The 23,795-nt window shown below is 44.6% G+C and overlaps 2 protein-coding genes and 2 non-coding genes across 6 annotated transcripts; all 4 read right to left on the reverse strand.

Annotated features, from left to right (window-relative positions):
* Window positions 1–8,528: 8,528 nt before the first annotated feature.
* DDX39B (DExD-box helicase 39B) lies at window positions 8,529–19,410 on the reverse strand. Its single transcript, XM_063097551.1, has 11 exons — window positions 19,288–19,410; window positions 17,724–18,059; window positions 16,945–17,072; window positions 16,502–16,594; window positions 13,951–14,134; window positions 12,633–12,751; window positions 10,521–10,652; window positions 9,601–9,710; window positions 9,356–9,500; window positions 9,072–9,219; window positions 8,529–8,734 (listed from the first exon to the last, which is right to left on the reverse strand). Exons 2-11 carry the CDS (start codon window positions 17,932–17,934, stop codon window positions 8,718–8,720), a joined length of 1,287 nt encoding a protein of 428 aa, XP_062953621.1. The 5' UTR covers window positions 17,935–18,059; window positions 19,288–19,410; the 3' UTR covers window positions 8,529–8,717.
* LOC134379359 (small nucleolar RNA SNORD83) lies at window positions 13,822–13,898 on the reverse strand. Its single transcript, XR_010023759.1, has one exon. It is a non-coding gene; the product is annotated as a small nucleolar RNA SNORD83 (small nucleolar RNA).
* On the reverse strand, window positions 18,480–18,557 carry LOC134379358 (small nucleolar RNA SNORD83). Its single transcript, XR_010023758.1, has one exon. It is a non-coding gene; the product is annotated as a small nucleolar RNA SNORD83 (small nucleolar RNA).
* Window positions 19,411–20,813: 1,403 nt separating the features above from the next.
* On the reverse strand, window positions 20,814–23,582 carry ATP6V1G2 (ATPase H+ transporting V1 subunit G2). Of its 3 annotated transcripts, XM_063097768.1 has the most exons (4): window positions 23,472–23,582; window positions 22,707–22,790; window positions 22,338–22,438; window positions 20,814–21,879 (listed from the first exon to the last, which is right to left on the reverse strand). In XM_063097768.1, exons 2-4 carry the CDS (start codon window positions 22,786–22,788, stop codon window positions 21,706–21,708), a joined length of 357 nt encoding a protein of 118 aa, XP_062953838.1. In that variant the 5' UTR covers window positions 22,789–22,790; window positions 23,472–23,582; the 3' UTR covers window positions 20,814–21,705. The 3 variants fall into 3 exon arrangements, with proteins under 3 accessions (XP_062953838.1, XP_062953839.1, XP_062953837.1); XM_063097769.1 differs by lacking the exon at window positions 22,707–22,790; XM_063097767.1 differs by lacking the exon at window positions 23,472–23,582 and having other exon boundaries at window positions 22,707–22,955.
* Between the last annotated feature and the right edge of the window lie 213 nt (window positions 23,583–23,795).

Here is a 23,795-nt window from a genome sequence, read left to right on the forward strand (position 1 = left end):
CTTTCCTCAACCTTCTGATAACTCCTATGTCACCCTCATTCAGAAGTCCTTCTCACTCTGACCCCCTTCATCCCTGCTGCACCTTCTGCCACAGACCCAGGCTCTGACCTCCGTCTCCTCTTCTACCCTCACTTCCCACTGAGGAGCCGGCTCTCAGTGAGAATGGGCTCTGCCTGAGGTTGGGAGAAGGAAAAGGCTCATGGGCCAGGGCTTGTGGAGGGAGAATGGGCACAAACAGAGCAGAAATCAGAGGACTGGAGGGTGATGAAGGCAGATGTTTTCCACATCATCGTTTTTCTCTTATGGCCCAAGGGAGCCACCCTTCCCCCAGGCCCAGAGACATGTAAAGAGTAGCAGTAATGGGAGATATTTCAGGTGAAAGAAAAATATACATGAGTCCTTGCTCTGCTGTCTTTTTTTCTCATATATATTCTGGCCAATTTTGTTAAGTGAAACTTGTTTCTGAAATGTGAAATTTTTCTTTTAGGAAAGCCTCCAAATATTAGATAATAAAATTATTAATGTCTAAGCCCTACAGACTGAAAATACAGAAGCTTAGGAAATAAGGACATGCATGGAGAAGCTGTAATGTGATGCTGAAGTGAGAACCATTCACCTGCCTGTGTGAGCTCAGTCAGCTCTGGGAATCTCTGTGTCCTCTTTAGAAAAGAGAAATGAGCACCCAAGCCCAGATCTTGGCATCTCTATATCATCTCCAATCAAAGGAACCAAGGCTCTCTAGAAAAATAGTTGATTGTAGGGCTGGAATAGATGATGAGCCTATGAGCCTGGAACATCTTGTGCCAGAAAAGAAGTGCCCCTCCCACCCCACCCAAATGGGGCATGTCAGAGGGACACAGAAGCCAAGCTGAAAGAGCTCCCTGTGAACAAAGCTGGAATAATTTGAGCAACAAAATAACAATAATACTGGATTATAACCCAAAATATAAAATAAATATCCACAAGTCCATACTGAAATAGATAAATGATTGAATAAATAAATAAAAAGGAGTGAAGGGACAACTCTTCCTTACAGAAGAATTCCAAAAAAATGTATGAAGAGAATACCCCATCTAGCAGGTGGAGCTTAATTTCCCTTGCTTTGAACGTGAGCTGGACTTGCTGATTTGCTTCTGAAGAATAAAATATGCAAAGAGAAAAGTAGTAACTTTAGAGTAGAAAAACTGGTGAAATCCAAATACAGTCTACAGTTTAGCGGATAGTATTGTACCCAAGTTAATTTCTTAGTTTCCTAGTCTTAACATAGTTTTGTTAGACGTTAACATTAAGGAAAGTTGGAGTATCCAGAAACACTGTGTTTGGGCTTTGCAACACTTCTGTAAATCTAACATTATTACAGAAAAAAATTTTAATCAAAAAAGTAAGATGAAATAGACAATCTATTAAAGAAATTGAATCAATAATTAATAACATTCCAAAACAGAAAGCACCAGGCCCAGATGGGTTCACTGGTGAATTCTATCAAACATTTAAGGACGAAATTATACTAATTCTCTACAATCTCTTCCAGAAGATAGACACAGAGGGAATACATTTTTCTTTTTTTTTTTTTTTAATGACCGGTAAGGGGATCTTAACCCTTGACTTGGTGTTGTCAGCACCACGCTCTCCCAAGTGAGCTAACCAGCCATCTCTATATAGGGATCTGAACCCGTGGCCTTGGTGTTATCAGCACCGCACTCTCCCAAGTGAGTCACAGGCCAGCCCCAACTTTCTGACTCAATCTATGAGGCCAGCATTACCCTAATACAAAAACCAGACAGAGAAATTACAAGAAAAGAAAATGACAGACCACTATCTCTCGTGAACATAGATATAAAAATCCTCAACAAAATATAAGTAAAACAAACCCACAATGTATTAAAAAGAACTATACCCCAAAACCAGGTGGGATTTATCCCAGGTGTGCAAGGTTGGTTTAACATTTAAAAATCAATTAATGAGGGCCAGCCCGTGGCTCACCTAGGAGAGAAATCAAAAGCTTTTTTTTGCCTGCTAAGATCAGGAAGAAGGCAAAAATGACCCTCTCATCACTCCTTTTCAACATTATACTGGAAGTCCTAGCTAATGTAGTCAGACAAGAAAAGGAACTAAAATGTATACAAGTTGGAAAGGAAGATATAAAACTGTCTTTGTTTCACAAATGACATGATTGTCTATGTAGAAAATTCAAAAGAATCTATAAAAAAATAAAAGAACTTCTGGAACTAACAAGCAATTATAATAGCAAGGTTGCTTGCAGGATACAAGGTTAATATACAAAAGTCAATTGCTATCTTAATACCAGCAATGAACATGTGGAATTTGAGGTTAAAAACACAATACCATGTGGCCGGCCTGTGGCTCACTTCGGAGAGCGCGGTGCTGACAACACCAAGTCAAGGGTTAAGATCCCCTTCCGGTCATCTTTTAAAAAACAAACAAACAAACAAACAAAACACAATACCATTTACATTAGCACTCCCCCAAAATAAAAAACTTAAGTACAAATCTAACAAAATATATACAAGATCTATATGAGCAAAACTACAAAACTTTGATGAAATCAGAAAAGAACTAAATAAATGGAGAGAGATTCCATGTTCATATTGTCAATATATTGGTTCTTCTCAACTTGATCTACATAATCAACAAAATCTCATTCAAAATCCTAGCAAGTTATTTTATGGATGTTGACAAACTGATTCTAAAGTTTATACAGAGGCAAAAAAACCTAGCCAGCACAAAAAAGAAGGAAAACAAAGTTAGAGGACTGCCACTACCTGACTTCAAGACTTTCTATAAGGCTACAGTAGTCAAGACAGTGTGGTAACTGGTACTGTCATCAAGGAACACAGCACGGAGTTTCCTCAAAAAACTTAAAAATAGAACTACCATATGATCCAGCAATCCCTGTACTGGTTATTATGCAAAGGATATGAAGTCAATATGTTGAAGAGATATCTGTACTGCCATGTTTATTGCAGCATTACTCACAGTAGCCAAAATATGGAATCAACCTAAGTATGCATCAATGGATTAATGGATAAGAAACCGTAGTGTGTGTGTGTGTGTGTGTGTGTGTGTGTGTGTGTGTGTGTATGGAACACATTCAACCTTAAAAAAGAAGGAAATCCTATCATTTGTGACAACATGGATGAATCTGCAGGACATTATGTGAAATAAGCCAGGAACAGAATGGCAAATATGATCTCCCTTATATGTGAGTGTACAAAAGTCAAACTCATATAAACAGAGTGTAAAACTAGTGGTTACCAGAGACTGGGAAGTGGGGAAATTGGGGGAGATATTAACTAAAGGACACAAAATTTCAGTCACGAAGTATAAGTTCAAAAGATCTGTTGCACCTCATTATGATGAAATCTAATAACAATATACTGTGTATTTGAAAATTGCTATGAGTAGATTTTAAATGTTCTCCCTGTAAGAACCCAAATGCCCCAAGGGATCACACCGAGGAATGTAAGAACCCAAATGCCCCAAGGGATCACACCGAGGAATGTAAGAACCCAAATGCCCCAAGGGATCACACCCTGATCACATAAGTCCTTCTCGGCCACACCCCATCATGGCACTGGTTGCCCTTCTCTTCTGTATTCTCCTTCCCACAGGCGCAAATCGCACGCCAATCAGCTCACCCCAAGCCCCATGTGGTATGCTAAGTAGGGATTGTATTTTAAGCCAATCAGCCTTCCCTAAAAGCCCTATATATGTGTGTGTGTGTGCCGCCTAATGAGCGAGCTCTCTCCGGTGGATCATCAACTGGTGTTGACTCGTCCTTTCACTCCCCACACACACAAAAAGATATATGTGAGGTAATTTATATATTAAATAGTTTGATTTAGCCATTCCATAATGTATACATGTATCAAAAGATCATGCTGTATACCATAAATATGTACAATTTTTGTCAGTCAAAATTAATTAAAATTTTTTTTTTAAAGATGACCGGTAAGGGGATCTTAACCCTTGACTTGGTGTTGTCAGCACCACGCTCAGCCAGTGAGCTAACCGGCCATCCCTATATGGGATCCGAACCCGTGGCCTTGGTGTTATCAGCACCGCACTCTCCCGAGTGAGCCACGGGCCGGCCCCTAATTAATTTTTTTAAAAAGACTGTGTATTGGCAAAAGAATAGACAAACAAATCAAAGGAACAGAATAGAGAGCCTACACATAGACCCACATAAACACAAAGGAGCAAAGACAACACAATGGGGAAAAGATAGTCTTTTCAACAAACAGTGCTGACACAATTGCACATCCACATACAAGAAAAATGAAATAAAAAGAGCTCTCTTGAAAGGTTGCTGTAAAAGTCATTTGAGACAGGAACAAAAAGTGCCCAGTAGGGTCACTGGCACTTAGTAAGCTCTCACACTAACATAATGGGTGGATTTCAATAACCCCAAGTCCCCTTCTCCATAAGAGTTCCACATAAAGGCTACAGTGATTCATGCCAGTCACACCCCACTCCTGCCAATCCACTGGGTAGGATGCAATATTGAAGGCACCATCAGCACAGTCACCTCAGGGGCTCTGCAGCCCCTTTACTTTGTGCATATTTTCCATAATCCCCCGCTTGTCCCTGGCTGAAGACAGAACCTCCCTCCTGCAGAGGCCAAGTGAGAATTCACATCTGATTAAGACTTTATTAGAGACTCAGGAATAATGAAAAGTGAATAAATATACACAACATAAAACTAGGTAACCTGGTTTATGTATATTTATCTTCATTCCTTTATTTCCATGATTATAAGATCCACAGCTCATCCGATACATTCGTTTTTGTTTTCTTGTTTTTCTTGTTGTTTTGGTTTTTCTTGTTATTGTTTCCTTCTCATCCAATAAATTTGAACTGACCCAAAGCCCAGTACTTTCCTTAGTTCTCACAGATGAACAAAGCCAAAATTCAGACTCTATTTTATTTACGGTTTAGGACTACCTACTGCAAATTATTGGGGGTTAGTCCATTTTGGAGTTCATAACCTACAGCAGAACCTCGTATGGTTGAAATGCCCAGTTTTCAGGAAGGATTATTATTGTATCATTTAGATTACACTGCAGAAGTCTCATTTGTTGGGGTCCCCCCCACCTCCATGGCTGCTAATCTTGCTTTTGATTTACAAATGTAGTTAGTTTAGCTTCAGTGTTAGTTGGTTATAGGTTGTTTAACCTTATCTGGATAGTTTTACATATCTGTAACAAGAGTAATTTGGGCCTCTTATGTCGCAATAATTAAGACATGAAGCCATGTAACACACTCCAATTCAAATATGAGCCGTGCATAACTCTATCACTAAGAGACATGGGGGAAAGTCCCTCTCTCCTAAAACTTTTAGAGGTTCTTGGTTTTTTCCACTAAAAACTGGGAACAAGTCAGCTATGGGGAACACGAGGTCTTTAGCCTCATCTAAAGGCTCATCAGCCCCCAAGATTGAGAACCACCGACTTCAAGTTCTCTCTGCCTAATTCGTAAACCCCTGTAAGAAAATAATCAAAGTGATTCATTTTCAGAAATTATTCAGGCCCAGTCCAAAAGTTGTCTGACTGGTTCAGCCTATTCCTGGGGATATCGCTGAATAGATAAAAGTTCTCCTTCAGATGCTAATGAGTTATTACCAGCCCTTAATTGTTTACTTCAAATGGATAAAGTTTTCCTTGAATGGTAATGAGTTAATAGCCCTTTATTGTTCTCTTCATTTCCTAGTGTTTCTCCTTTCACAGCGTTTTGGGTGGGCCTTTTTCACGGGTTTGTCCTGAGCCCTCAAAGAAATTACTTAGAAGGGAGTAATAAATCAGGGTAATCTTACATGTCATCCGGGAAGATTGTGCATCCCAACCAATGAGGAGGCGGGGGCAGGGACTTGCGCACTAGGGAATAAATTGCTTGTTACACCCCTTTTCCGTGTACCTGCCAGTCAGACACCCGAACCTTGCAAGGCTGTAATTAAAGTCTCGCCTCGCTGTACCTCACGTCTCCGTGTCCATCCTTTGGCCTTGGATGGGTGAGAGTGTTTCTCACAACCCCTACTCTATGGCAGAACCCATCTTTCCCCCCAATCCAAAGTATGTCCCTAAGATACTGAGCTGGTTAGCCACTTTCCACTCTCTGGCAATCCTGCTGCTATGGTTTGGATATGGTTTGTCCCCACCAAAGTGATGTTGAAATCTGATTCCCAGTGTGGCAATGTTGGGAGGTGGGTTTTAGTGGGAGGTGTTTGAGTCATGATGGTACATCCCTCATGAATAGATTAATGCCCTCCCTGGGGAGAGCAGGTTGTTGAAGAGGACCGCTTCCTCTCTCATCACGTGATCTCTTCCTGCAGCCTGAGGCCCTGGCCAGATGCAGTTGCCCAGCCTCCGGAATCGTGAGCCAAATAAAGCTCTTTTCTTGATAGATTACCCAGTCTCAGGTGTTGTTATAGCAACACAAAAAAGGACTGAGGGATGTTTTTCTGCCTGTTGACCAACTTTTACCCAGATGATCATAACTTGGACCACCTACTCCCTTCTGAGCCACCTCTGCCCACATGGCTGTGGCTGTGGCCTCCAGCCACAAAAGGACACTTCAGAATACACTGAATGAGCCCGACATCTGTACACAAGGCTCACACATGCACAGTATGAACAAGGCTTTTGCTCTAGTACAGAGGTGTGTGAAGGGAGAGCTGGCTACTTCAATAAAGCTTGACACTTGTGCCAGTGTCATACTGTCAGGAGCCAAGATTACAAGTGATACAGAGGTGCTAGGACCTACCAGAAATAGTCAACTCCTACAACATGCACTGCAAAACAAGGTCAAGAAAAAAGGTCATCCTGGGCCAGCAAAAAGAAAGGAAAGGGAAGTAGGACCATCAGCATCAGAGCCAGGTCAGTGTGAGCTTTCACATCAGGTAGACCTGAACATGAACCCTCCCAGCCTCTACCAAAAACCAGCTGTGGAACTGGGGACAGGCACAATGAGTGCTGCACAGAACCACTTGGGCCAGGTCCCTCATCTGCAAACCAGTGATGTAATTCCTATCTTGCAGCATTGAGGTGAATAAGAAAAGACATAGTGTTAGGAATAACACACACACAACCTATGAAATGTCGGGCACCAGCGTAAAGCAAGTTCTGCCCAAACTGGAGGAACATTTTTTCTCATCAGGAGCAGTTGTTCCTGGACTGTGTCTGGGCCAGGCTGGGTGGGAGGTGGAGGCAGCAGAGTGGGGCAGGGGTATGGGCAGGGCCAGGCACTGAAGCAGGGCCAAGCCTAGAGGGAGTCAGTTCCTGGCAGTTGGCAGCTCAGACTGATCCCTGCCTACTCACCACACTCCGCCCTCTCCCTGGGCTCTCCTGGTGCTGCTGTCTTCACTTCTTCCTGCTCTCCTGGCCCCCAGCACCCCAAGGCTGGCATAGAGGAGCAGATCAGCTCCACAGGCAGCAAGAAGATGAGGTCACCCCCCAGGGTAACTGGCATCCAGGGTGAGCGTGGAGAGTGAGGGGGGCTTATACTGGCGTGGGAGAAAATCCCTAAGCCCATCCTGCAGCTCCCCACCCTAGAGCTCTGTGCCCAGTTCCAGCTTTCAGCTCCCAGCTCCTGCCCCGCTACCCCATGCAGACCTCAGGGCTCCCTATCACCACACCCCCTCCCTCCACAGCAGCAGTCCACAAAGTCCCTGAACAGGAATTCCCTCTCACCTAACAGTTACTTACTTCTTAGGAAGAAAGGAAAGCCCCTCCTCTTTCCCATGACCCCACATCCTTGGTCAAGGAGCTGTTATAGCCCCTGATGGGTGACCTCTACTGCCCCCAGAGTCCATGCCTAAGACAGAGCGCTAGCTTGGCTTCTCAGCACAGATGACCCTGAAGTAATGGGGTTTAAAAGGGGAAAGGGAGGGTGGATCCTCACCTCCAGGCAGACCCTGCAACACAGCTTCCAAGGGCCTCGCCCCATCCTGGCTTATGCTTCCTCCCCAACTCACCCCTTACCCAGGGCCCCAGCCCCACCACACAGCTGAGCTGGCCCAAGCTGAGGAGCTGCTAGAGCAGCAGCAGGGGCTATACCAGGCCCTGCAGGAAGGGCAGGGGGTTGCCTGGGAGACCCAGGACCTGAGAGGCTCAAGATCCAGAAGCTGAAGGAGCAGATGAGGGGACACCAAGAGAGCCTAGGAGAAGCGACCTAAGATTCCCACCAGTTCCCACATCACCCTCCAGCACCAGTAATACTGCCCACCCCTCAACACCCCCACCTCCAGCAGCCCTTTGATCAGAAATTTCCCAGCCTCTCCCAGGCCACTGAGAAAATGGAAGAGACCCCCAGGAAGGGCCAGAAACTGGGAGGTGGTGGGGGAACCATGATCTCTGCAGTGGCTTAATCCCAACCCCCACTTTGACCCCACCCATTTGATCTCAGCTCCACAGCAGGGGACACAGGCCTCACAGGAACTTACCCTGCTTCATGTCCTAACACAGCCTCACATCCAGTAAAGTGACGGAGCACTTATACACACCAGACACGTGTTTCATTTTTAGTTTTGTTAAAAAAATTCTGACAAATCAAGAATGGGGTTTACGAGGGTTGTGATGCAAAAGAGGGAGCCATGGGGTGGGGGTGGCAGGGGTAGGTGGCAGTAGTGTCTCCTTCACCTCCACGCTGGTGTCCTCTCCTGAAGAGGAGCAGATCGTGACATTCCAGAATGGGTGAGCCCTCTACCGTGTCTGTTCAACTGAAGTCAGAACACAGCACAGTCAGAATAAGGCAGAAAAGGCAAAACCAACACAGAAATTCACGCACTCACACATACATACGTTCATGTACTGTGTGGGTTCAGAGAAAAGACTTGGGGGTGAGAAAGATAAATAATCTGATGAGAAGAAAGAGACCCCACACGGAGGCCATCAACACAACCCAACATGACATCAAAGACCAGGGGCATGAGCTGGTCAATGCCCACCAAGCATCAGGCACTCTCCGTACACAATGGGATTGAAGACAGTTCTACACTAAGGAACAAGGACAATCCAAAGAACTGGAGAAGCCAGTCTCGGGAGATCAACACTCACTGTAGGAGGAGATGTCTATCTCATCAGGCAGCTCGCTAATATTGACCTCAAAGCGATCCTGCACATCATTGAGGATCTTGGCATCATTCTCATCTGACACAAACGTGATGGCCAAGCCCTTGGTGCCAAACCGGCCTGCTCTGGCCACCTGGAGGGAGACAGAGGGTAGGACTAGAACCCCAAATAGGGAAGACCCCCAGAGGCAGGGATGAAGATGTAAGGTATGAAAAGATACAGAAAATAAGGGGTGGAGAGTGGGATGTCCTTCTGGGTGGGGGGCTTACCCGATGCAGGTAGGTGTCAGAATCCTCGGGCATGTCGTAGTTAAAGGCAATGTTCACCCGCTCGATGTCCATGCCTCGGCCAAATAGGTTGGTGGCCACAAGAATTCGTCGTTGGAAATCTTTAAACTGCTGATACCGAGAAAGCCTTTGTGAGAAAGGACATTAGAAAAATATTGAGATTCCCTTGTCTCAATGGTCTCTTTTCCCCCCAAGGACACAAAACATCATCCCCATCTCCAGCTCACCTCTCCTCCTGGGGCATTCCACGGTGGATGGCAATGGCTGGGAAGTTCTGCTCCACCAGGAGCTGGGCCAGGGCGATGCACCGCTGCACGGACTTCACAAAGATCACCACCTGTGTGTGTGTGGTTTGGTGGGGGGGGGGGGTTGAGTGGGAAGATGTGAGTCCGTGTTTGTATGTGACACAGATTATGTGTGAGAGATGAGTTTTAATAATTAGTCTTATAAAGAATTTCCTCTTCCTCTCTCCTATTGTCCATATTTCCTGTTCTGTTCTAAATATAACTTAGCCTTTCTCTGCTCCTTTTTTCCCCAGCAGACTGGCCTCTGGGGTGGTGCGGAAAACAGTAACCAAACTTGCCAGACATGTTAGGAGACAAGAATGAGACTACCACATGAAAAAGTGATAAAAATTAGAACTAAGGTCTAGAAAAACCATGACTGACATTGCTACTCACTAAAACATTAAACCTAAGGGACCTATCCTAATTCTAGAAAGCAGTTTTTAGAGCAAATGGACAACAGGTAAATTGATGAAATTCTCCTCCTCAATAAGTAGTACAAGGAGGAATAAAAAGATTTAAGAACCCTAACATGACCAAGATAGTTCAAGGTTTTTACTAAATTACTAAAACCCTTCAAGGACTTTATTTTTTAAGGTTTACTTTACTTGAGGTTTTCATTTATTGAGTAGACCTATCCTCGCCAGTCACAGGACAAAAAGGAGCTCCCACCTTGCTCATGCTCAGCCCTTAAGATATTTATATTCTCATTTAAAAGAATTTCACTTATTAGAATTTCTTTATCATTCCCTCTCACATCATATGTGTGGTCTCAATAAAAGGGTACTTAATACAAAGGTTTCTGCTATAGCTGGAGATATATCCAATGTTCACTCCCCTACTGGACACTTTGAACAACTCACTTGGTTGAACTCAAGGACATCCAGAAGGTCAAAAAGCTTCCGGTTCTTCTCGTTGTCCTTCAGTTTCACGTAGTACTGCTGCAACCCATGCAGCGTCAACTTCGTCTCATCATCCACGAAGATCTCCATTGGCTGGGAGGGAGGAAGGGGGTGGGGAACGGGAGGAGGGCAGAGTGGGGGGGTTAAACCTGGGGGGGGGTGGCGGAAGTTGATCTCCAATACACCCCATGGGGGGATGGGGAGAAAAGAGCAGATTGAAAACCCCACCGCACCCCCAAAAATACCCACATTCTACTGTGGTCTCTTTCACATTAGATCTAATTTCCTTTCCATCAGTTGCGTTTTAAGACTGCCCAACTATAAAGCGTCCAGAAAGAAACTCCGCAAAGGAAATACAGCAATGGTGAAACCACCAAATGGCAAAATGCCATTACCTCAGATGGAGGTGGTGGAAGAAAGAAAACAAGGGGAGATAATTCTCAAAAAGAAAACATGATTCAAACACCTGAAAAATGCCCAGGAACAGTGACTCGAGGTCAGAATAACTCCATCAATGCTGGTTATAAGAACATGGGGGAGAGGACAAAGATTGCTTCATTTGAGATTTCTCTCAAATAGGAGAAGCTCATGTATGTTAGGAAAGTGTATGTCTTTAAGAGCAGAATGCACAAAGAGAACTGCTCAAGGTGAGTAACAACTAGCCCTCAAACTGCAAGGGAATAGTTTTAGATAAGTCTGGTCTCCAGACTAAGAGTCAAACCATGTACAGGCTTACATGGAAGGTATCAATAAGTGGTGCTTAAAAACAAATTCAGAGCAGCAGATATGCATTCATCTTTAAAAGGGGAAAGAAAAAAAAACCCTTGAAGGGGAGGAAAGTAGCATAAAAAAGACAGAAAAAAAATAGAAATTGACACAGCTCCAAAGCCCAACTTTTCTACCACTCTTCATACAATATTGGTAGACACAGTTAACATGAAGATCCAGGAATCAAGATTGGAAAGGATGTGTGAGAGTCATGGGAAAAAAACAGAAGTCCAATCCCAGAAGGCAGGCTAGCAAGGCAGGCTTTCTAAAGAGAAGTTCCACGGCCTCCTTCGAATCTCATTCGGGCCCCAAGCACAGCTAAAGAGAAGGAGCTGTCCCATGGAGGGAGCACTGCAGGGAGCAGAGGAACACGCTCCACTGCTTACACAAGGGCCCTGTCTGGCCCCAAACCCTAACAGCCACCCGGTTACATTCACTTTACCTTTCCCATATCCCCCTCCTCTCAGTATTAAAAAAAAATGTTAAGAAAAAAAACTACCACCCCATTCAGGACACCCCACCCCCAACACATATGGGGGAAACGGGGCACAGCACGCGTTGGGTTCAGGAAAAAAACCGGGAACAGAAAAATAGGCTGGTTTGGTCCTCAGCTTCCTGGTCAGGTTTCTCGCGGCCTCCGCTGCCGCCATCCACCGCTGGGTGCCGTCCATATTCCCTCGCCGCGCCACGGTGCTTCTCTGCTGCTGGCTCACATCAGCCGAGGTTCCAGATGGTGCAAGGATGTATGGGCAGGAAGGAGTAGGGGATCGGGGATTGAGGTGCCAAAGGCCCCCACCCCTAGAGGTGGGGAGGGGGCAGATTCATTCGTGCTGTTTTGCTCTTCTTTTGGACAAGCCCTGCCATCTGTCTGTCCCTCTCTTGCTCTCCTGCCACAGGGAGGTATGAGTTTTGGTGAGCAGAAGGCTCCAGTTGGATGCTCGATGCCACCTGGAGGGTGCATGGCTGTAGGGGGTATGCAGGAGATGATGGGCGAGTGGCAGGGCAGAAAATCCTGCCCTCCACCCAAAAAAGAGAAGAGGTTCAAAAACGTGATTTTAAAAAAAAGTCAGAAACTACCCGCTCTCACGTTAACCCGACCAAGTCTTCCGGAGTTTCCCTGGCACCCGCGCAGACCCTAACACTAGCTGTCTCTGCCTCTTGTCTCTTTAAGGAGCCATCACTCCCAGACGGGCACAAACTCCCTTCTTGGCGCTTGGAGGACAAGGGAGTCTGGAGGAAGAAGGCGAGGAAGGGGAGGAGGCAGTGGGCGGGGAGTGGAGGGAGAGAAGGTAGAAGGGTATTTACATCTTGCATGAACTTGCGGCAGACTGGACGGATCTCTTTGCTCAAGGTAGCACTGAACATCATGACCTGCTTCTCATGGGGGGTCATGCGAAAAATTTCCTGCACATCCCGACGCATGTCTACAAGAAAAAAAATTATTGAAAAAATAAGCATGTGTGATAAAGATTGGAGGTAGACTTCCCAGTGAGGTGAAGACTGCTAGAAATGGGTAAGCAAGGGACTCATCTCAGGGAATGACCTTAGGTCTCTCTCTACTCCATCTTCTCCAACCACTATAAAATCAAATCCATAGTAATAACACAACGGAAAGAGCAATGAATTTGGAATAAAGGGGATGGCCAGTTAGCTCACTTGGTTAGAGCATGGTGCTGATAACACCAAAGTCAAGGGTTTAGATCCCCAAATAAAGATTTGGGACCAGGTTCCAGTGTTTTAACCAGACAAGAAATAGGATAAATCCCCAAAGTCCACAACTATAAAAGCCCACTCCAGAGCCTCACAAAAATAAGGCCTTTTAAAAATGCTTTACACAAAGAATAAAGAAAAAAAATAAAAATGCTTTACAGGCCCTTCTCCCAACTCCTCTCTCTGCAAGCTCCATCCCCCAGCAATCTACAAATACTGAGCACTTATAATATCCTAGAAGACAGAGTCCATTCCATGTCTTCTTTGGATCACACTTTCCTATCCAGATATGACATCTCCACCTGGAGCCCACCTTAAAGATCACCACTTCAAGTTAGGAAACATCATGAGGGAAGACCTCTCAGGTGCTATGTCTATTCCCACTCTCCCTTTCACCAAAATCCAGTTCTTACAGAAAATTTTCCTCTTATTAACCCCACTTAAGCACACTAGAATACCATGCCACACAAACTCCTAGAAACAAATTCTCCATATTAATCCCAGAACTTAAGTTTAGAAACCTAATCAGCTATAAATTCTTATCACGTGCTATGCTGGGGATGCCAGAAGGGTAGACTGTCTCCTCCTTCAGTTTAATATCTCCCTCATGACACCTAGTATAGGAATCTACAAAGGAAAGGGAGGTGGCGGCGGCAATGACTTGCATCTAAGATTATCAAAGACCCTTACTCTTAAAGAAATATCTATCATAGAAAGGAAGAACCTTTCTCCCTGATCACCAAGGCTGCTTAAAAACCTAACAAAGACTGACCAGGGAACCCATAGCCATCAGTCATGGGTGACAGATCAAGAGTAATCCTTTCACAGAAGTGTTCCTGTATCAAATAAGCATCATTTGGCTCCAAAGGACAACTCCTCAGACCACTAGCCCAGTCCCAGCACTGCCACTCACCGAGCTGTTCGAGCATCTTATCACATTCATCCAAAATAAAGTGTTTAATGTGTTTGAGGTTAAGGCTCTTATTTCGAGCCAGGGCTAGGATGCGGCCAGGAGTCCCCACGACAATATGCGGGCAGTTCTTCTTCAGCACCTCTTCATCCTTCTTGATAGACAGACCACCAAAAAACACAGCGACCTGCCAAACCACAGGTTAAAACCATTAGGCAAAGGTTGTTAAAGATCTGGGTCTTAGTATGGTATCAAATAACACCAGGAACTGCTTTCTAGTTTCAAGGGGGAAAAGAACAATCAAGGAGTCAGACTGTCATGACCGTACTCCAATGGTTAATCTAAAATCATAAATGGGAGTCAACCAGGTTTGTGGCATAACAGGAGGTACGGCATTACCTATAAAGGATTCTCATCAAAAATGTTTAAATTAAATCAGTTAAGCATTCAAATATAAATTTCAGTTTATAGGGAACACTAGGAGGAAACAACAAGCTAAACATAAGGGAGCAAATAACCAGACAAATTCAGAGTGGGATATTCTATAAAACTGGCCCAGCCTCTTCAACAAATCATTGTAACATAATTTTGAGCAAAAGTAAGAAAAGGAACATTTCATATTTGACCTTAACAGCAAGAACATTCTCCTTTGAGTGACTCAAGGGTGATGAAAGTAAACCAATTCACTCTGGCAATGTAAAAGTAGAGGCGTATGTAACAACAGACACACATATATATACACAGCCTTCTGAACATATTTAGGTAATTACAATTAATACAGTTTTCAAATACTGGGAGGAAGATAGTATAAACAAGCTAAATAATGTTTCATGAAAGAAGTCAAAAAGACTTACAAGTTGATAAATTGGGAAAATAATGCCTAAGACTTGGTTACACAGAACTATTAGAGCTACAAAAAAAAAAAAAAAAAAAGGTTAAGTATTACCTTCTGTGAAGTAGGAATAGAGATGGGAGAACACATATCTTTTCATTATAAGACCTCTGGATTACTTAAGCATTTTTACCATGCGTAGGTACTACTAATACTACTTTGGCTTTTAAGGAATTATTTTTGGTTTAGGGATACAAATCAAATACTCCTAGTTCCCTTAAAATATAAAGTAATAAAACAAAGTGAAAAACTGCAACAATCTGAGTAAATGTACAGCTGTTCTTTACCCTATCCTAGCAGAGAAGACAGGAATACATCAGTGCTTCTGATGTACATAATCACGTAGGGATCTTATTAGAATGTACAGCTGACCCTTGAACAATGCAGGGGACAGGGGCACAGCTGAAAATCCATGTATATCTGAGCTTTTCCTTGGGCCACAGTTACTTTAGCAGTTTAAAGTTAAGTACTTAACTAATAGCCTAGTGTTAGGTAAGCTACTTAAATTTTTCAATATTCTTATTTTTAAAAATCTGTGTATAAGTGAATCTGTGCAGTTCAACCCCTGTTGTTCAAGGGTTTACTATATATTCACTCAGTGTCTTTACTATATATTCACTCAGTAGGTCTGGTGTAGGACCAAAATAATCTGCATTTCCAATAAGTTCCCAAATGAAGCTACTGGTCTGGGAACCACAGCATGAATATCAAAGTTACATAATGGAAACCAACTCTGTTGTGGCCCCCAGACATCTTTCAATTTTCTGCCATTTTAAAGAATCCTCTAGGGGCTGGTCAGTTAGCTCAGCTGGTTTGAGCAAGGTGTTATAACACCAAGGTTAATGGTTAGGATCCCCATACCAGCTAGTGGCCAAAAAAAGGAAAAGGATCCTCTAAATTCACACACTACACTGGAGCTGTTTTAGAGCTTCCAGCTTTCTCTTGCCACACATCCCAAAATTCTCAAACTGTCAACCAAAGTCCAGTGAAATGATTCAAAGTCAATGTGATGAAGTAGTAAGAAAAGGGTGGTCCTAATAATAATAAAATAAAATAAAATAAAATAAAATAAGAAATATATATATATATAATCTCAACTATGTTTATAAAATACAAGAATTCAATACTTGATTTAAAAAAAAAGGTCAAAATGTTAATTCAAAGATTACAGATAATATCTCTTCTGCACAATTCTCTGCATATTCCTGCTTATTTGTAGAAAATTTAGAAAATAAAGAAAAGCATAAAAAAAATTTTTTTAAATTTTTAAAAAATCCCCCGTAATATGCTAAAAAAAAAAAAAGAAAAGAAAAGAAAAGGGTGGTCTTGTAATAAACATCATCCATAGCCAAATCATTAGTTCTCCTGCTACACAGGCATATTTACAACATGTGTTAAACCATGACAAACTTAAGCTTCTCCAAAATTAAAATAGAGCAAGCATCTCTGAAATTATAACGCATATCCAAATGAGTCCTACGTTTTGGTAAAAATCTCTTGTTCATCCAAAGCTTGCAGGAACTTATTATCAGTTATATGTATATTGAAGTTCTCATATAAGTATTTAACATCTGTGGGACACAGAGACTGCTGTCCTACAAGGTTCCGACACCTGTAACTCCCCACACCCTCAATCTCCCAGGTTTCTTTACCCTGGCTTACCTTGACATTGGGCATGTATTTAGAAAAGCGCTCATATTCCTTGCTGATCTGAAAAGCCAACTCTCTAGTGTGACACATCACCAGCACAGACACCTTGGGGTGGAGGTGGGAGGGGTAGAGTAGACAGAAAGACATATAGTAAAAAAAAAAAAAAAAAAAAAAGAAAAAAAAAAAAGAAACAGACATATAGTAAATATATCCCTTCATTATCCCCTCTGGAGAAGTGATTGTCACAAAAGCACACTTGGCAGATCAAAAATGACTTCAATTCTGAGATCCAAATCATTAACCCCACACTTACTAGGAAACATTCCCCATGGTAGTCAAGGATAGAGGTCATCTTAACACTCACAGCTTTGAAATCGTCATATAACTGGGACAGAAACATCCTTCTCATATATTCCTAACCAAAATGCCTTCTCCAGTACTCTCCCCAAGTATACCTGCCCAGTAACTGGCTCCAGCTGTTGCAATGTGGCCAGCACAAACACTGCTGTCTTTCCCATGCCTGACTTGGCCTGGCACAGGACATCCATTCCCAGAATGGCCTGAGGGATGCACTCATGCTGGACTAGAAGGAGGAGGGCAGAAAAAAAAAAAAGAATTAAAGAAAAATTAAATTACACTCTCCAGATAACAAGTCTCAAAGTATTTACCTGATTCTGGTCGACTTCCAAACCCTTTTTACCTCTCTTTATTTTCCTTAATCTGTAACAATCCATAACATTTGAGTGCCTGCCACAGGCCATTTCTCCTACTTAGGTTGCCATGCTTTGGGTCACATAACCCTGCAACCTTGGACAAAATGAAGGACTTGGTATCTGACCCAGCAGTCAGCCATCTTTAGACAAATCATAAAGGTTTACAGAGACCAGAGTTGGCCTGGCCCAAAAGAGGGTGACTAAAGGTCCAACCAAGCCCTTTCTGGAAATTTAAAATTTAGAAGTCAAAATGACAAAATTAAAAACAAGCAGACAAGAACAAGGGCCAGTCATAAAAACTAACAGCAGACCTGTAAGTTGCTTTTGGATCACTAGCACTTTCACATTATCATGATGAAAGACCAGCCTCTACAAGCCTCTTCTATTGCTAAAATCATCTTTGGTACTTCTTTCCTGGTCTATTCTAAATATTAATCTTTACCATCTGAGAAACCACAAACATCTTTTTCTTGCACCTCTAAGGAGCTTAATGAGTACTCTATGCCGAAAAGAAAATTTACCTTCTGAGGGATGCTCAAAGCCACAGTCAACAATGGCCCGGAGCAACTCTGGCTTGAGCAGGAAGTCCCGAAAGCCAGAGCTGTGGATGGAGACATAGGAGCCTTTGACATCCTTTTTGGCAGGGGCCTCGGCTCCATCTCCCCCAGCTGCTGTCTCCACCTCGTCATCTTCATAGTCCAAGAGCTCATTGTCCACATCGTTCTCTGCCATAACTGGGCCGGCAGGGGGAGAAGGGAAGGGGGTCTCTGGAGGGGTTCTCTAAGAATAAGTGAAAACCAGGGGAAAGAGTCGGGGCTTGAGGAACAGCAAAGGAAGACTAGTTTCTGATAGAAGAGCTAGTGGGGGAAGAAAAAAAAAAAGATGGAAGACTTATCAGTCATGAACAGGGCCCTTCACCACCTCCTTTCCACCCCCACACTCTTCCACTTTCCCTAAACTACGCAACCTTTACCCGAAAAGTAACAAAGACATACAAAACAAAAAAGCAAAAAGCAAACAGAATGAAAAAGTGGTCCCAGGGGAAGTGGTTAAGACACAGGTTCCCAATAGGATCAGAGTAGCTGAAACCAGGAAGTTGAAATTCCTTATAAATTCCTGATCTATAAGTAACGATAGTGAAGAAAAACAGATAATGAAAAGCAAAATATGACTAACGACTTACGGTGGAAAATAGACACAAGATAAGGACAGTCCTCAATTCTCAAAGGAAGATTGTGCTTTCCCTATATTCTCACGGTATCGATCTCTAACTCAGCAGCCATCAGTGAAGGGTGATAGATTAAGGTCATCACTGCGCAAAGCGCTCACTTCTCAAAATGAAAACATCATGTGGCCGCCATCCACCTCGCACAGCTCTCCAGCCTCCTACTCCTCAGTACCCTCCTTCCATTGCTTAAGAAACCCCGGGGGACGGGGGGGTGTAAGAGAAATGGCTCGGCCGCGAGAAAACATTCATCTCTCCACCGTACAAAAAGTAAGAAGGAAGAATTGAGAAAAAAGTATCACCGCTCCGGCTTTAACAGAACCTTTACCAAGTGACCTCGTATCGCTGATGCGCTACTCAGGTGAGAGTCCTTTCCGAGAAACACACCGCTCGTAAACATTTCAAAAGAGCTCCAAACAAGGGTGAGCAAGTGAAGGTGAGAAAATCCAAGTGGGCCCATAAGCCGTTTCCTCCTAGTGCCACCGTGAGCCGAGAGAGGGCCCAGAGGAGAGAGATGAAAACAGCCCCGCCCCCCGCAAATGTCCAGAACAAGGGGACGCCTAGCGCCGCCTTTCGTCCTCGTTGGGTCCTCCGGTAGTCGAGGGACCCACGGGAGGAGTCGGGAGCAAAGGGAACACAATGGCGCCAAGGCCACCATCTTGGATTGGGCCCCCTTAGCTTCCCTGCCTCCCCCCAGGAACTCTTTGCTCTTAAAAGGAATACACGCAATGGAAATAAAGACCCAATTAGGCCCCGAAGACAAGACGATCGCCTGTGGACGGGGTATCAGGAATCCATGCGACAGGATGACCACGGACAAGCGCAGATGGAGACGGATGGTAGCAAAAGCCGAAGCTTACCTGAGCACGGCAAGCACGTATGGCGGCAGCAACAGCAACGAAAAGGGGGATCTGCCTTCACTTCCGGCTCTCGGCCTCCCTCTGCCTCGGCCTCCCGCCTTCTCGGCTGCCAGGGCGCAGGCGCAAGACACCGAAGAAAGGCCCTTCCGCGCGCTCTAGAGTTGTCTTTGGAAAATGCCTGTCTGAAATTTTTTTTAAGCCACTTCTAACTCCTCCATTACTGCAGGTAACAACAGGCATAAAGAAAACTAACATATCCTTCCACTGTTATCTTTCTTCTCTTGTACTGCAATTCTGTGTCCCTGCCTCTTCGTTTAGGTTTTTGCTAGGCAGGTCTTCTCTCTGGGCACCCCTCTGTGGGAGCGGGAGGAACGTGGGTGGTGGGGGCTCCGAGTTCCCACGGGGTCCTTGGCCCGGTAGTCAAGGTGACCTGCGGACTGCTGGGCTAGCGCTAGGGAACGGCCGGCCGCACCTGAGGGGAGGGAAGAGACTGGTCTTAGGGCACTGGAGTGAGCCGTGCTCAGAGGTTCTGCCCCGACCCTTTCCCAGCCGTGGGGACGCTTAGCGGCATTTGCCCAAAGAGATGTCGGTAGATGTAGCTGATGCCTTGGGGAGGGTGAGCAGGAGGTGAGTCAGGAAGGTGTTCTGAATCTACCGAGTGAGATACTGGATCTGGATTCTGCCTCAAGTGTTAAAAATAAATGGTAGGGCTTAAGGGCTCTACAACATTCCATAAATATTGTTAATTCGAGCAGAATATTCTTAGGGCCGCCTCAACAGTCCAATTGTTCAGTCTGGATTTTTTCCTGAAACATTTGACGTCCCCCTCGTTGAGATGCTACAAAAGGCAGACGTGATATCCTGCTGCTTTAATAAAAATGACAACAAACGTTTGACCTTTTTCCTGTTAGCACATTTAGCCATTTAACACTAAGGAGTAGGAAACGTATTCCCATTTTATAGACAAGAAAATAGAGAAGGAAAGGAACATATCCAAAGTAATGCAGCTAGTAAGGTGACAGCCAGGATGTAAACACCTCTAATTCTCTATTGTATCCTGCCTCTCTGCTTAAAGAATCTGGTTAATAAATACACTATGGATTACCACATTGGTTCAAGTCCCTGGGCAGGCTTGTCTCCTGTGGCGAAGAGCGATAACTGATTCAAGGATGATGTCATAGAAGGGCAGTTTTCCCAACCCTACATATCATTTAATTTATTTAACAGTGTTATCAACTGCCTGCCCTGTTCCAAGTGCTGTCCTTGGGTCTGGGGACACAGCAATGAACAGCCCTGTCCTCACAGGGTTTACATAACAAGGGAGACAACACATCAACACATAAATATAATGATTTGTTTTTGTTTCTCTAACAAGTTTCAAAGGACAGCACTTTGGGGTGTTTTGGGAAATAGTAAAAAAAACAGGAGAGTGCCTGAAAATGAGAAATGATGAGACAAAAGGAGGCTGCTTTGACACACCAGTTGATTTTTCCATAGTTATTTTATTGCACTTTTTTAATGTTACAAAGGGAAAGCAAGGCTTAGAGGATGTAGAAAGGAAGGCCATGCATACAAGGGGACACAGCATCACTTAAAATCTCAAGAAACACTGAGCATGTAATGGGTATTTGGAGAAATAGGAAAAGGGTACAATCCTATAAAGAGAAAGACCAGCATAAAAGAAACAAAGAGAGGCTAACAGATGCAGTATTATCTACTTGGAGCCATAGTAGAGGGACTAAATGAGGTCATCATTTCATCTTCTCAGGGATCATAAGGTTTCAGGGAAAAGAAATGGGAGGACAACCAATTCTTCAGAGCAATACTAAGGTCACACAATGAATGAGTGGAATTAGAGAGCCACTGACAAGTGAAACAGCTGTATTTAAGTTTTGTTAGGTAAGTAGGGGTTGGTAATATCACAGGGTTGCCAATTTATTGAATCACAGCTCCCACACACCAGAAACCACGCTAAACTCTTTATAGAATGATTCCTAATCATTGCAGCAACCCCAAAAGGTAGACACTGTTATTATTATTCCAGTTTCACAGAGGAGGACATTGAGGCTACCACATTAAGTAGCTTGCCCCAGTTGCACAGCCAGCAGTGGCAGAGTCAGGAGAGGGACCCAAGTTTACCAGGCTCTGAGGTCAGGGTGTTTTCCACATCCCTACTTCCCCATGCTACAAATTTCACAAAGAAGGTGAATGAGAGTGACTTGGGAATTTACAATGTCCTTGAGGATTAAAGAGCAACAGGGGGATTCAGATCTGAGCACAGGAGAACTATTGGATCTCGCCTCCTGGGATTTCCAGGGAATGGAAAAGAGTAAAGGATTATGGTGGGATGTGATATTGATTTGAGAGATTTCTTTGAGGGAGGAAACTGGCAGGAGGAGTCAGGGCCTATGGTGGGTCCTAGGCAGCAATACGGTAGTTGGGGTGGACTTGGGGCCTGACGTCACAGACCATGCCAAGAAGTTGGGCCAAGACACGCTCTCGGTTTCTTTGCTGGGAGCTCTGCATGCCCTGTACCTGGCGTCTTGTAGCCTGCTCCACCTCAGCCGACAGGTTCCCCTGGGAGCCCATGGCCTGGGGGGTGTGGAAAGGGTGGAAGAGAGAACGGAAAAAAGCAGAAACAGAGACAGAAGGGTACAGGCATGTCGAGGAAAAGATCCTGGAGTCAAGAAGAAAATCCCTCACAGAAACTGCCCCCATCCCACAAAAATATTCAGACACCAAAGAGACCAACACAATCCCTTTTCCTCTAAGACCTGACATTCAACTTCATCCTAAAACAGAATGTAAAATGCCCACCACCTCACAATCTATGACCGTAAAACTCTGCCCTCCACCCCAAATGTAAATGTCCTTCAAAATTCTCAGACTCTCTTACATATCACAAAGCCCTACTAACGTTGTGGTCCTTTCCAGTGTCCCCTCAGCCTTCTACCACAATATTTTCTTGTTGAGTCACCCTGTACACACCTCACCAGATGCACCCACCAACTTGCATCCGAGGGTCCCATCCCAGTTTCCCCACAACTCACCGCCTGCTGCTTGCTCTGGAATTCCTGCTCTCGCTCTCTGCGGTATTGCTCCACCTCCATCTGTGCCTCCTCCTTGGCTTGCTTCAGACGCCGGGCCTTTCCTGGAGGAAGACGTAAGGACAGTGTGTGGGGGTAGACCCCCCCAAAAAAAGTGATAGTAGGAGTCAATCCTTTATAAAAAGTTATTCTGCCTTCTCCCAGCCAACCAGGTGCTAGATTCTAACACCCACACATTTCTTCCCTCCTGACCGGCCTCCAGCCCCCACCCCTCTCCCCACCAGCCTTGGATTTTCCTAAAGACTCAAATGTTGCGGTCCCCTACCCCCAATTTTCTTTCCAGACTCCTAAGGGAGGGAAGAGGAGACTCACTCTTTCTGGCATCAGCCACTTTCTCAGCTGCCCGCTTCTCAGCTTGCAGGAGCTGTTGGATGCCCTGGGTCTGACTGGCCATTTCTGTCGTTATGGCAGATGCTGTTTCGAATGCTACCAAAGTACCAGATGGCTCCCGCCCCTTACTTCTCCTCCTCCAGCTCGTTCCTGCGGTCCTCCACTACCCCTGGGTCTTAGTGCTCCCCTGTTCGCTCAGCCTCCTGCACCGGGTGTCTCCCCCAATCTGATCCTCCCATTGATGACTGGCCTTCCTTTCCCACATCTCACTCAGGCAGTACCCAGAAGGGCCGCCTGGGAGCAGCAGAGACCAGGCCCAAATCTTCCCGTCAACGACGCAGCAGGTGCAGGTCCTTTCCAGTAGGGAAGGTCTAGGGATGCGGGGAAGGTTGGGGAGAAGTATTTGGATGGGAGGAGAAGAGCCTGATTGATGGTCTCAGAGAAGGAGGCATAGTGGGGTTGAGAGTGGGGTGAGAAGATAAGGATGTCTTCGTAAGCCTTGTACTGCGAAAAGAGTATTCTGGGCTTCTCTTAATTTTCCCGACTTTTGTTCCTCTCTCGCTCCCGTTTCCATTTCCATCTTTTTCTACATGTTTCCCAAGTCCAAACTTCTGCATCCATCCCACTTGCCCTGTCCTACGATTGTCTACTTATATCTTTTCGTGTCTGTGTTTTTCTCTTTTTTGAACTGTCCCTGTTCTTGGCCTCACTGTGGTTTTTGTTTTCCATTTCCATTATTATTTTTACCCTAGCTCCACTGTTTTCTCTTTCTCTTCTCTTTTCGTCCATCACCGAACCATTTCCTCTCTCCGCCTCGTTGGGAGAGGCGTGGATTAACCTCCAAACAGCCCTTCTTTCTCCCCTTCCTCGCCTCGCCTTTCGAAGTCTTCCGCTTTGAGGCGGACCCTTTATCTTAAGTTCCTAGCTTTCCCTCCGGAGGCCAGACCGAGAAACCACCTTGTTGGGGCGGAATGACCTACGGTAATGCGCCTCACAGCTCATTTCCGCCCTTCCCCTGCGTCTCCGCTACGCCATTTCCGCCGGCCTGGAGTATCTCCGCCCTTCCCGCCT

The sequence above is a fragment of the Cynocephalus volans genome, chromosome 5 (assembly GCF_027409185.1).
Source record: "Cynocephalus volans isolate mCynVol1 chromosome 5, mCynVol1.pri, whole genome shotgun sequence".
Classification (NCBI taxonomy): Eukaryota; Metazoa; Chordata; class Mammalia; order Dermoptera; family Cynocephalidae; genus Cynocephalus; species Cynocephalus volans.

Excerpts from the sequence above, each read along its gene's own strand:
- DDX39B (XM_063097551.1), bottom strand. The coding sequence starts at position 17,934 with ATGGCAGAGAACGATGTGGACAATGAGCTCTTGGACTATGAAGATGAC. Across the intron at positions 10,653-12,632 it reads GCCGCAAGTTCATGCAAGAT|CCAATGGAGATCTTCGTGGA; the intron begins GTAAATACCCTT and ends CCTCCCTCCCAG. Across the intron at positions 9,220-9,355 it reads CTGACACCTACCTGCATCGG|GTGGCCAGAGCAGGCCGGTT; the intron begins GTAAGCCCCCCA and ends GTCTCCCTCCAG.
- ATP6V1G2 (XM_063097768.1), bottom strand. The coding sequence starts at position 22,788 with ATGGCCAGTCAGACCCAGGGCATCCAACAGCTCCTGCAAGCTGAGAAG. Across the intron at positions 22,439-22,706 it reads AGTGGCTGATGCCAGAAAGA|GAAAGGCCCGGCGTCTGAAG; the intron begins GTGAGTCTCCTC and ends GTCTTCCTCCAG. Across the intron at positions 21,880-22,337 it reads TCCAGAGCAAGCAGCAGGCG|GCCATGGGCTCCCAGGGGAA; the intron begins GTGAGTTGTGGG and ends CACACCCCCCAG.